The sequence below is a fragment of the Panthera leo genome, chromosome F3 (assembly GCF_018350215.1).
Source record: "Panthera leo isolate Ple1 chromosome F3, P.leo_Ple1_pat1.1, whole genome shotgun sequence".
NCBI classification, from domain to species: Eukaryota; Metazoa; Chordata; class Mammalia; order Carnivora; family Felidae; genus Panthera; species Panthera leo.
Window position 1 is genome coordinate 32,826,548 of NC_056696.1, and position 13,024 is coordinate 32,839,571.

At 45.1% G+C, this 13,024-nt stretch overlaps 1 protein-coding gene and 1 long non-coding RNA gene across 10 annotated transcripts in view; one reads left to right on the top strand and one right to left on the bottom strand.

Annotated features, from left to right (window-relative positions):
* Nucleotides 1-13,024, bottom strand: part of HHAT (hedgehog acyltransferase) — a 319,102-nt gene that overhangs the window by 141,706 nt on the left and 164,372 nt on the right. For 8 of the 9 annotated variants that reach the window (XR_006199132.1, XM_042926300.1, XM_042926301.1 and 5 more), the window contains one exon: nt 2,509-2,544. The exons of the other annotated variant lie outside the window; for it this stretch is intronic. Coding sequence is in view for 7 of the 8 variants with exons in the window: in XM_042926300.1 (XP_042782234.1) it covers nt 2,509-2,544 (36 nt within the window). In the remaining variant the exon portion in view is untranslated. The remainder of the gene's footprint in view (nt 1-2,508; nt 2,545-13,024) is intronic. 9 annotated transcript variants of the gene reach the window in all.
* On the top strand, nt 6,092-9,893 carry LOC122212418. Its single transcript, XR_006199133.1, has 3 exons — nt 6,092-6,266; nt 6,342-6,462; nt 9,585-9,893. It is a non-coding gene; the product is annotated as an uncharacterized LOC122212418 (long non-coding RNA).

Genomic DNA, 13,024 nt, shown 5'->3' on the forward strand with positions numbered 1-13,024 from the left:
ACTGAGCCACCCAGGCACCCCCACTGCTTAACTCCTTGAGACAGTTGCTGCTGCCACTCCATCACCCGCCCCTCACACAGTGCCCCAACCCGCTTCAACCTGACTTCAAGGCCATCATGCCAGTGAAACAGTTCTCACTGAGGCGCCCATGAGAAACAGTGCTCAGTCCCCTTCAGTCTTAACCTCCCAAGCCAGGAGCAGAAAGGATGCATTTCTAAAGGGAGCTACAAATAAAGGGGTGATACCCCCACCCCATCCTGGGATTCCTAAGAGATGGAGAACGGGTGGCTCCCAGCAACTACCTCCCCCCAACATCTCCACCCTCCAGCTCCCAAACTGGGAGGAGCATAAAGGAAGGAACTCAGAGTCTTCAAATTCTTGGCTACCTGGTGCAGAGTGTATCATGGCCATGGGGGAAGGGGGTGGAATGAGGAGACTTCATCACAGAGACTGGGCACTCCTGCAAGAAGGGGAGACTGACCCCCTCATTCCCCAAGTGGATACACAACAAACATGTTGATTTGCTCTGCCCTTACCAGAGCAAAGGAAAGGACAACTGCAGAGAGATGTCAGGGCAGAAAGAAGCCTTACCCCCTACTTCTGCTTGGTTCACAGAACACTAAGGTGACTAGTTAGAGCATCTCACCAGTACCACCCAAAAGGGCCAACCGCCAGGACAAAGGGATCCCAGCACCAGTTACATTAGAAACACTGAACTTCCCCCTTACCCTCCTCCCCACCCAACATAGGAAATGCGGTTGGATCCCAGAAGAAGGAAAGGCAGGAGGGGTCCCAGAGGCAGACCACCCCTCCCCCCACCTCAAGGCCCCTCACACCATAAGCCTGGCAAGTGATAAGCTCAGGGAAAGCTTTAACTCAAATGCCTGTTTTTCTCATAGTGGTATTCCCAGACATATCCAAGTACGTGGCCCATGACAGGATTAATAATTCTTTGTTGAATAAATGGCTGAACAGTTTCTTCTTAATCCTTGCCCTCCTTGTCCTTTCTGCCTCATTTTGTTCATTCACTCGAAGCACAAATGTCTGTTGAAGGTTGACTCTACAATCTAATCACAGAAAGGCGACTAAGACACGTTCCCTGCCCTCAAGAAAGTTAGTAGAGAAAATAAAGTACAAACTTGCATCCGCCACAAGGATCAGGTGAACAGTGGCATGGTAGCAGGACAAAGTACCAAAGACACTAACTCAAAAATCCAACCCACTCCTGGAAGTGTACCCAGACGGCTTTTATCAGCGTACACATGGAATCCTCATGCCTGCCTTTTCGGTGAACTCTGGTCTTTCATCCCTCCTGCTGTAATGCATTTACCCTTTAACGCATCAAGGGTAGTAGTTAACACACTACCATCTATGTGTGATATCCTGGAAAATGCTAGGGAAATCTATATTCCTTGGGCCTAGGGTGGGCCAAAAAGATTTCAATGCACACCTTTGGATGAGGCCCTGGAGAAATGACGAGGTGTGGGTGGCCTTTCTTGGAACACCACTGTATGTGATGCAGCACGAAGGAAATGTTGTGGGTTTAGGATAAAGGCGATGCCAATGATGCACGTTTCCCTTCAGACAGCATCTTACCCACACAAAGACGGCCCTGCATGGTGGCGAGCTGAACCACTGTAACGCCTACCCAAAAAATCACATGGGATTTATAACTGTGTATTAGCAGACTCTTAGAATTAGCATTTACAGTCTCCTATTTGCAGAAAGCAAATCACTCTACATAATTTCTAGTTCCCTTGTAATCACTAGCTTACAGTCCTTCGGAAACCATTATTGCTTCTCACGTGCCTTTCTGACAAGCGTTTTTTATGACCATTTTTCACCGTTATTAGAATAATACATGCCCAATACAAAAAAAATCTAGAAAATACAGCAAAGTTGACAGCAGAAAAATATGCAAATTTTTACCAGCCCTGTTAATATTCTGGTATATTTCCATTTAACCTCTGTTTGATTTAATAGCTATTTGGAATTAATATGCCCCATAAGCCACTCTGGTAAAAATCACCAATAAACTTAGGATATAAACTGCCATCTGTAATCTCTTCCAATTATGAACGAGGTTGTATCTGCATGACTATAAAACAACCAGTAGATTCAACTTTAAAAGCTTAAATTCAATGGAGGGAAAATTGGTGAAGTGGGTTAAGGTATGAAGGCAAGCTGACTCTCTTCACTTCTCTATTTGTCTTCCCAGCAGCCCAGCACTTGGAACAAGTTTGCCCATGCTTTTGGGAAACTACCACTTTAGCTATAAACTGCTTTACATAGAAGTTCCTCTGACTGTTTAAAAAAAGGATAATTTTGCGTGCAATTCTTGGAGGCCCAAAACACCGTAATGTTAGCAGTGTGTGGGTTTTTTTTTTTTTGACAAGTATACAATTGCCATTATTTAACAAGATATTTAAAAAGGATTGTATTTTCATCTCAGTCTTCCATAATAGACATGCTATGCAATGATATCTAGAATTAAAATGATGGGCTTACCTGATTAAGAAATCATGCAGTCCAACGTCAAAATACCTGTTCAAAGAAGACACAGACAAGTATATCAGTAAAAGAAATGCGCAGCAATGGCAGACTTGACCAAAAACATGTAAATTGCATTCAGAGCACGGTGAATAAATCAATCACTCTGTAACAGCGGTTCTCAAAGTATAGCCCCTGGAGTGGGGCCACTGCAGCAGCATTACCTGGGAACTTGCTGGACATGCAAATTCTCAGGCCCTACCTCAGGCATACTGATTCAGACACTCTGGGGATGGGGCTCAGCAATTAGATTTGACAAGCCCTCCAGGCAATTCTGATGCAGAACCACTGCTCTATGATAGCAAAAGTGTCTCAGCAAGTCTACGCTTTTTCTCTAGAAAAAAAAAAAAAGCCACAGGGTAGATTTTGTCACTTTGCCAATAGGTGAGTCCTTTTATCACACTAGTTGTCTTAGATGTTTACTTGCTCAAAAATAAATGAAATTACGTTTTACAAGTACAAAACCATGCTGGCCAAAGGTAAGAACAGGGGTGGGGAAGCGTCAACTCTGTCCTTCCATGCTCCTCCCAGCCGCAGTCCCCAGAGCATTTTTTTTTTTTTAATTTTTTAATGCTTGTTTATTTTTGAGAGACAGAGAGAGACGGAGTGTGAGCAGGGGAGAGGCAGAGAGAGAGAGGGATACCCAGAATCCTAAGCAGGCTCCAGGCTCTGAGCTGTCAGCACAGAACCCAACACGGGGATCGAATTCACAAGTTGCGAGGTCACGACCTGAGCCAAAGTCGGACGCTTAATGGATGGAGCCACCCAGGTGCCCCTGTCCCTGGAGCTTTTTACCAAAGAGCAGCCCTGTCCATAGCTGGGTCTGCCCTGGGAGGGAAGAGAGAAGAGCAGCTCCATGCACTTGCTGGTGAGCCTGCCCTTGTGCCTGGGCCTCTCACCAGGCACCTCCCACCAGTAAGTCCCGGGCAGTGGTGGACCCTTTCACATACAACTTCCCCTGACACCCCCAAATGGGCTGAGTCCATATGAATGGCACTGCCTTGGTTTCTCTACCACATTTGTTCCCCCTACACCTCTAACCACTTAACCAGTGTCCTTCTCTCACCTTTGGGTCTGGTTGTGAGTAAAAAGGCTCGGTGGCCGGAACCATGATGCTGCTGTCCACCACACATAACCACTACTCCTAACACCTAGAAGGTGGTCACTGTGTCCCACCCAACAGACTGGCCTCACAGGTTAGTGGAGTAAAGCCTGCCGGAGTAAAGCCTGAGTTACTTCTGTCCCTACAGACAATGAGCAAGAGAAACAGAAATCCCCCTTAGAGTGGGGTCCGACTGCCCAGGCCCTGACTGTCCCTAGGTTCCAGCTCCACCCCTGCCCCGTTTCTGGAACATTCCAGCATGCCTGGAACCTCACCTCACCTGACATCTAGCGGATGCTTACTGACATTAAAGTAGGATGCAAGCTTCCTTTGTGTACTGAAGCATCTGTTTACAGGTCAATGGACAGAGTAGGAAAGAAGAGAGCAACAAAAGTTCACTGGATCACTTACCTGAAGTCATTACATGATTCAAGGAAGATACATAAGTCTTCTGAAAAGAGCTCTAAAGGGAGATGTCCCTGCAGGATTAGCTGATTTGCTTCAGTTGATACTACACTGACCTGAGATGCTAAGTTCTGCCTACAATCATATTTAATGCAAATTAAAAAAAAAAACAAAAAAACTGAAATGATCCCTCCTCTCAACCCAAGCCAAGGCCATGTTCCTCGGCCACATAAGTAAATATTCATATGACAGATAGCAATTTTAAGATCTCCAGGACCTGCAATGTGGGAGATACAAGTTGTATAGATTAGAACACAGATCTCAGCTTCCTTCACTCATCCAAAACCTATTCAGCCCTTTCAATTACATCAGCTACATAAAGGATCAGACTCTGTTGCAGGAATCATAGCATAAAATAGACACAGAGGGGATCAGAAAGAACCACAATATGGTGGTGAGGTAGGTGAAGGAAGATTCTGAGGGAGTAATGAACAACCTAATAATATTCACAGAAAGGACTATGAAGTATTTAGAAGATGGCAACTACTGTATGGTGCCCACATACACAAGCCATTGCTGGTGAGGCCAGGGATTGGCATCTCCATTCATCAGTGCAGGGAACTAAAGCGGAGAGACTAAATAACCTGCAGAGCTCACAGCTAGTAGAGGACAAATCTGGGAGTCAAACTGGGCCCTAAAAGCCATGAATTGCTTACTCTTCCCACTAAAAGCATAGGCTCTCATTGCCTCTCATTATTAATAATTGAAAATTATTCTTCATTCTAAGAACTGGTCCCTTTCCACCTCCTCTGATTTCTGGTTTTCCCACCATGGCTGCCCAGCCCCAGGCAAGCCCACCCCCTGCCTCCCTGGGCACAGCTGCCCCACAAGTGCCATCTATCTCCCTGAGTCTTAGAATCAAGTCAGGTTCTGGGAAGTTATATACCTTCTCTAGGCTGCAGCTTCTCCGTGGGAAAATGGATAGCCCTTATTCATGGAGGGTTATGAGAATTAGGTGATAAGCAAAAATACAGTGCTTAGCACAGTGCTTGGTATACTGTGAGTACTCAATAAATAGTAATCTCCTTCCCTCCAATTTTTAAGAGAAGTTGTGGTTTATATATACAATGGAATACTACTTGGCAATGAGAAAGAATGAAATATGGCCCTCTGTAGCAACGTGGATGGAACTGGAAAGTGTTATGCTAAGTGAAATAAGTCATACAGAGAAAGACAGATACCATATGTTTTCACTATTATGTGGATCCTGAGAAACTTAACAGAAGACCATAGGGGAGGGGAAGGAAAAAAAAAAGTTACAGAGAGGGAAGGAGGAACCATGAAAGACTCTTAAAAACTGAGAATAAACTGAGGGTTGATGGGGGGTGGGAGGGAGGGGAAAGTGGGTGATGGGCATTGAGGAGGGTACCTGTTGGGATAGCACTGGGTGTTGTATGGAAACCAATTTGACAATAAATTTCATATTAAAAAAATAAAAAAGAAGAAAGAAAGAAAGAAAGAGAGAGAGAGAGAGAGAGAGAGAGAGAGAGAGACAGTTGTTTTAATGGAAGCCCAATAGTAGGAGAAGGAAGCCACATCGAAAGGACATAACATCTCACTATGCAGCCCAGAAAGACAGGTGAGGTGATCCAGGGCACAGGGAGGGCCTGAACAGTAGGGTAGAGGGTAGTACAGCTGGAGAGCTGAGGGACAGGGACAGAACTCAGGAAACAGGCAAGGGAGCAGGAAGACCAATTATTCTATGGAGGCCTCATAGGGAGCCTTGAAGTTGGATGTGAGAGCCGGCGAGCAGTGCAGGGGAGCAGGGTGTTGCCGCCAGGCAGGGAAGGCATCATCCTATCCTGCCTGCCCTGGCCGGCATCTCACTAAGAAGTGCCAGCACACACTGGTGCATGCCCAGCTTCACCTGCCACCACGGTATCCTCTAAAATCTAGGGCCTAAATGTACAGAAGTCAGTGATTGTGACACGTGGTGTTTCAGAACATTTCTTCTTGTGCATGTGTGGCTGGTCACGGATGGAATTTGGGGCTGGGACAAGTGGGTGTCTTTAAGCATCCTGTGATAGGCAGGCTTGGGAGGAGCTGACAGTCACTTGGAAACAAATGGAATGAAGAAGGTCAATGGGGATTGGTAACATAAAATGTACCAGGAAAAATGTAAGGGGAAGAAAACAGAATTTCCTCACAGGTATTCATGTCTTACTCTTACGCTACATCAATTCATCTGTGTTGATATTCATTCATTCATTCATTCAACCAACAGATATTTTGTCAGAGCCTTCTGTGTGCCTGGCGCTGCTCCAGCCCTGAGGACATGGGCCAGAGTAACACAACAAGGGCCCCACCACGCACGGCACCCACGTCTTAGGTGGAAGGGGTGAATGGTAAGTAAGCCCTCCATAAAGAAGAGAACACCAGAGGCAGAGAACTCACACAGGTGACAGGACAGAGGGGTGGACCACACAGCTGCTCAGGGAAGTCCTCTCTGGCCAGGTGACATCTGGGTTGAGATCTGTATGGTCAGAAAGGGCAAGCAATGCCAAGACCGGAGGAAGAGTGTTCCAGGCAGCAGGACATGCAGGAAAAGCCCCAAGGTGGGAAGGAATGCGGCAGGTTGGAGGAAAGGAAGAAGCCAGCATGACTGGGACAAGCTGAAGTGGGGGAGGGGGGCAGGGAGCAGATCTGAAAAGGCTGTACCTAAGGGTTAGGGCTTCATTTCAACATCCATGGGAAGCAGAGAGGGTCTTTACCAGGGGAATGCTATTTTTTTCATTTGTTTAAATTTCATTCATTTAGGGGTGTGCTTTGATTTATCTGTGTATGAAAAGAATACTCTGGGTGTCCTGAAGAGAAAGGATGGGAACAGAAGCAGGGCAGGGAGCCGCTGCAGTCTAGGTGACAGGTGACAGGGACTCACCCCAGATGCAAACACTGGAAACAGAGCGGAGACACAGGGATGGATTCAGACATGATTCTGTGGACAAAAACTTGCTCTTTGAAGGAGGGACAGAGGGGAAAAAGTAATCTGCAAAACAACAGAGGGCCTCACAGCCCGCAGTTCCACACCAAGCAACTGGTGGCTCAGCCAGGCCGTGGCTGCTTCTGGAAGCTCCACAGGAATGCTTGGTGGCCCGCATCCAGACCAATGGAATGACAATGTTCTGTGACTGGTTTAATTTGGAGAATGGCTCCCCTGCTGGAAGAACTGTAAATTATGGCAATGGTTAGGGATCTTTTTAATGAATTTATTGTGGTAGAATACACACAACATAAAACTTCCATTTTAACCATTTCTTAAGTGTACAACTCAGTGGCATTAAGTACACTCACACTGTTGTGCAAACAACACCACAGCCCACATCCAGAACTTTTTCAACCTTCCACTCCTCTTTACCATGGTAAGGCTGATTTGGGGTCTTTCCAAAGGGTTCAGGGGTGCCCCCTCACATGGGGTCTTTAATTTCAAAACACAAGCCAACCAATGAAGTCTAGAGATCTCTTCTCACTTAGTTTTCCTGTATAGATGTAAAAGATGCCTTCAGGAGCTAGAATAATAAAGGAAATATGCTTTTCTTTTTTTATTTTAGAATTGTATGCCAGGCACTGGGCTAGGCCCTCAGTGTATTCCCTCTTCCAGTCCTCACCACCTGCCAAAATAGATCCTTATTTTATAAACCCTCATGTCCTTATCCCCTATCACATAGCTGGTAAATGGCCAAGTCAGGATCAAGCTGAGTAACAAACGTCAAAGTCAGCACTTTTTCCCTTTCTGTGCTCAGCCGCTGACTCATTTAACAAATATTTACCATGTGCCGGGTAGTGAGAATTCAGTAATGCACAGCACAGAGCCCCTACCTCAAGGAAAGTTGAGCCTAGTAAAGAGATGGCGGAGTCAACAAGAATTTCAATACAGTGTGATGGATAACAATGTTCTACCCCAGCCCCCACAATGGATTGCAAATTCCATGAGGGCAAGAACCAGAGCTGGCCACTGAGCAGATTCTCAATAAGTACCTGCTGAGTGAACCAACATGTGAATGATGTGCTGTAATAAGGCACCGGTTCCTCCGTCTGTTTGGCACTGAGCACAGGACATTGCCGATAGAGACGCTCAAAGTAGTTACTTAATACATCAATTACTATGCATAAATATATAAAATACATACCCACAGGTGGAAATGAGGCTTCTCTTCTGAAACGAGATATCTATCAAAGTGTAGCACAATACATCTTATCACCTTCTAAGAAAATGATCTCTCATAGCTACCAGCCCACGGTAAGGCAGGATTTCCTTAAGAGACATGAGAAACAGTGACCTTGCACATATTACCCTTGATTCCTTCCAGAAATCAAAATTAGGAAGTCTTTTATGTGTGGATGTGATATGGAAGTTTTTGTTGTCTGAACGTCAACTGGTAGCAGCAGCGGGAGGCAGCTTTCAGCTTGCTGCATAAAAAGAAAGTTTCAAATAAGCTGCAATGTTCTAATACAGCTGTGAACTTCCCATCACAGGGTGAGCTCAAGCATGGGTTGTAAGGGTATTCAGAGGAGACTGAACCATCGCACAGAAAGCTGGGATGAATGGATGACCTTGAAGGGTCTGCCTAGCCTCAGGCTTCCGAGTCCCTGTTTAGTCACTTTCAGGAAGCATCTCCAAGTCGGAACACTCCCTTCCACAGCAGCAGCTCGTCTGATGACCATCGGCACGGTTGCAAACTGTGCCTGGGCTAATGCTCCCGCAGCAGCCCTGATGGCTTATTTATTACCATTTTGATTGCTGTCCTTGGTAGAGCCCCACAGGGCACTAGAATTAAGCTCACGGCGCCTGACACAGGAGTGCTGCAGGAGTGTTTACCCCCAGAGCAACCCCCGTGCTGGCAGAAGATGGTCAGCCCCACAGAGCATCTCCTTGGCAGAACTTGGAGTAGAACCCACAGGTGGTTCCAGGACTTGCTCTGCTCTGCCAGGCTGCCTGCCTTCCGGGCTTCAGGTCCTCAGGACCACAGCTGGTATGGTCCCTTAGCAAGCCACGCGCAGGGCAGTGTTTGGATGAAGCATCACTTTCAGATCTCAGCTCTTGTTCTACTTCTTCAACCCACAGACCTCACAGCTTCTCATCTCCAGACGTGTTCATCCCACTAGTTGGCGGCCAGAGTTTAGCTCTCTCACATTCCTGCCTAGAAGTGTGAAACTGACTTGGTTGGAAGTAAAAACCAAATCAAATCACTAGGAAAATAAAGTTTATACCCAGACTCAAGGAGTCCTGACCAGTTCTGGCCGGGCTACCTAACTTAAATTCAAAGAACGGAAAAGACCTTAAAGTCTACCTAAGCTGACCTCCTCACTTGCCAGAGTGGGAAACAGGATAAAAAAGATGAGGTAATCCTCACACAGTTCCACAACCAGCAGCAGAGCCAAGACTAACAGTCCCCGAGACCCTACTTCATCATTCAACATGTCACAACACAGCCCTCCTCCCAGTCTCAACTGGCATCTTTATTTTCAGGGGACGTCCCAGACAGTACTGGCAACACGCCTCCTGATGACAGCACATAATAACGGGCACCATGTCATACCACGTCCATCCCGGCTGTGAAAGTCATGCGAATACAAAGCCTGCAGGATGCCTCTGCAGGAGCCCTCACTCTCTCACGTTCCTTCCACCATCTGGTCCTGTCTGGACCTAACCTGCATATCAATTTGAGATTCAGAGCCTGCTGAAAGTCAACAATAAATAATGATGCTGGGTGTTATCTATAATAACCAAATTATGGGAACAGCCCAAGTGTCCACCGTTTGATGAATAGAAAAGGAAGATGTGGTGTGTGGACATATGCATGCATGTACGCATACTATGGAATATTACTAAGCCATAAAAAATAATCAAGTCTTGCCTTTTGCAATGACATGGATATAGCTAGAGTGTCTTATGGTAAGTGAAATAAATCAGGGAAAATAAATACCATATGATCTCATTCATATGTGGAATTTAAAAAGCCAAACCAATAAGCAAATGAGGAGGGGGAGGGAGGGAGGCAAACCAAGAAACAGACTCTTAACCATAGAGAACAAACCAGAGAGGAGGGGGGCAGTGAAATAGGTGATGGGGATTAAGGAGGCACTTACTGTGATGAGCACTGGGGGATGTAAGGAACTGTTCACTGTCTATATTGTACGCCTGAAACTACCATCACACTGCATGTTGACTAACAGGAATTTGAATAAAAGCTTTTTTAAAAAAGCGATGCTGGGGAGCAGGAAAAGGGAAAGTGAACTTAGGTCAGAAAGACCCCATTTGGTGAAATACCAAAGTCTGACGGGAAAGTAGAAAGTGAGAACTGTAGCCCACGAGGACAAATTCTAAAAAGCAAACATAGTACAAAATGGTGTCGGGTTTCACAGGACATGCTCTTCGCTCCACCAGACAAGCGTGTCTGCCGTCAGATCATTTATTAGCCAGAAAATTCTGGGAAAGTAGCCCGAAAGCCAGGTCATCTGGGCATTTCAGAGTACTGGAGAAAGAAAAGGAGAGAAGGTGCCAGTTTCAGGTATAAAGGGCTCAAGAGTGAAGAGCTTTACAGGAGAAACCACATCTCCCAATACGTGGAATTTAGGTCTGTGCTCCAGCTATCTCATTTAATAGTACTTGACCATGGACCAAAAAAAAAAAAAAAAAAAAAATCACTGCTCCACATCACAGTTGTTTTAACTGTGGCACAGAGAAAATAATACCTATGGCACAAAAAAAGGAACAAACGTAGTGGGTACAAGCGGTTCATAATAAACCTTCCACAAATGCTCAAGATTATTTTCTTTCCTCCTCAGACTTTATAAAGTCCCTAAAGACTCTTTCCTAAACCGCATCAATGCTCTCTGCATTCATTCATCCAGCAAACATTTATCAAACACCTTCTAGATGTCAGACACTGCAAGAGATGTCTAGGATGCAACAGCTAAGTCCCCACCCTTGTGCATATTCCAGAAACAACTCCCGTATCTGATGGGTGATTTGAAAACGCTTTCTCTCAGTCTGTGGCTTGTCTTCTTATTTTCTTAAAAGTATCTTTCGAAGCACAAAAGTTTTGAATTTTTAAAGATCCACGTTGTCATTTTTTTTTTCTATCGTGGACCATGTATTTGGTATCATTACGTAAGACAGCTTTGCCTAATCCATGGTCCTGAAGATTTTTCTCCTATGTTTTCTCCTAAAAGTTTTAAGCGTAGCTCTTACATTTCAGTCTTTAATCTATTTTAAGTTAATTTTTGTGCCCACCATGAGGTAAGAGTCTAAGTTTATCTACCTTTCCATGTCTTCATGTAAAAATGTCTCCTGGACATCCCTGTCAACATGGAGGTCACTGGCAGCTTTGACAGTTGTGTAGTCTCATTGAGTGGTGGAAATGGAAGCCAGACCAGAGCCAAGAGCAGAGTGAATAAAAGGAGAGGAAGCAGAGACAGTGGCATATAAATAGCTCATGCAATGACTTTGGTTCTGAAGAGGAGAGGGAAGGGTAATAGCCGCAAAGGGATAAGACAAAACGAGGTTGTGTTTTGTTCATCTGGAGAGAAATCTTCCACTGGGATAGGTGATGGGTGCAGATGGCAGAAGACTTCATGGAGGCAAGAATTTTAACAGAATAGGAAGCAGAGCTATCGTGAGAGAAAAATGGATAATGCTTAGACTCCTCCCACTGGAAGCCAACTGGCAGTGACTCCCACAGAACATCACTCAGGTTGGAACATAAAGTGTTACTGAGATGCAGGGGAGCTGATTCCAGAGCCGCAGGAGATGGTAACAGATGTGCTCTTCTTTCTTCCGGATGACACTTGCAACAGTGATGCCCCTAAGGGACAACCGTAACAGCAACACAGAAGGAGAAAACTCCGTATCTCTGATGGCACTACTGATAGGGTCCTGCTGATCCTGCCCCGCCCCCTGCTGCCTCTGACAACACAGCTACTCAGTTATCTCCAAATAGAGAGTAATAACTGACTTGTGCCTTTCATTCCCCCCTCAGGAAAGACTGTATAGAGACATGGGCCTCAGCTCCAATTTATAAAGTAAACTGGGCCCAAGATACCCAGTGCTTCAGGAACCACAACCAAGTAGGTCAGGCATCAAAAAGTTGGGGATTAGGAACTGGGCAATTAAACAAGTCAACGCTTACCCAAAATAATGCCACCAGGTCACAAAAATGTAACACAAAGCAAATGCTTCCACAATCTTAAAGGTTGATAATTTCTTCTCTGTACAGATATGTTTCCAGTCAGTCATGTTATTAAAATTTCATTCCAATGCTCAGCTTTGCTCTTGTGAGTACACGTTACAATGAAGATCCTTCATGATACAGAGTTTGATGAAGCTGCCCACTACAGCTGGGAAAACTGCCATCACATGATCATATCAAGGACCTAGTTTTGTCTCTTGGAGGAGTCGAACATTTGGTTCTTCCATTGTCACTAATCCAAGGCCAACTAGTTTGAAAAGACAGAAACAAGATTCAAGTGTGTTTTTAACAGGGATGAGGTACACAGGTTTTTCCTCCTTTTTTACAGGGAAACAAAAAATTCTTTAATGGAATTCAAAAATAATGGTCATTATATCTAAAAGTGATACTTAACAGGGCGCCTGGGTGGCTCAGTCGGTTGGGTGTCTGACTTTGGCTCAGGTCACGATCTTGCGGTTTGTAAGTTTGAGCCCTGCGTTGGGCTCTGTGCTGACAGCTCAGAGCCTGGAGCCTGCTTCCAATTCTGTGTCTCCCTCTGTCTCCCTCTCTCTCTGCCCCTCTCCTGCTCGTGCTATGTCTCTCTCTCTCAAAAATAAACATTAAAATAAAAATTTTTAACCGATACTTAATAATACATTTTAAAATAAATTCAGTATTAGCATCATTCTCACTAAATTATAGCCTTTCCCTCCTCAGTTTTATTTTCACATCCATTATA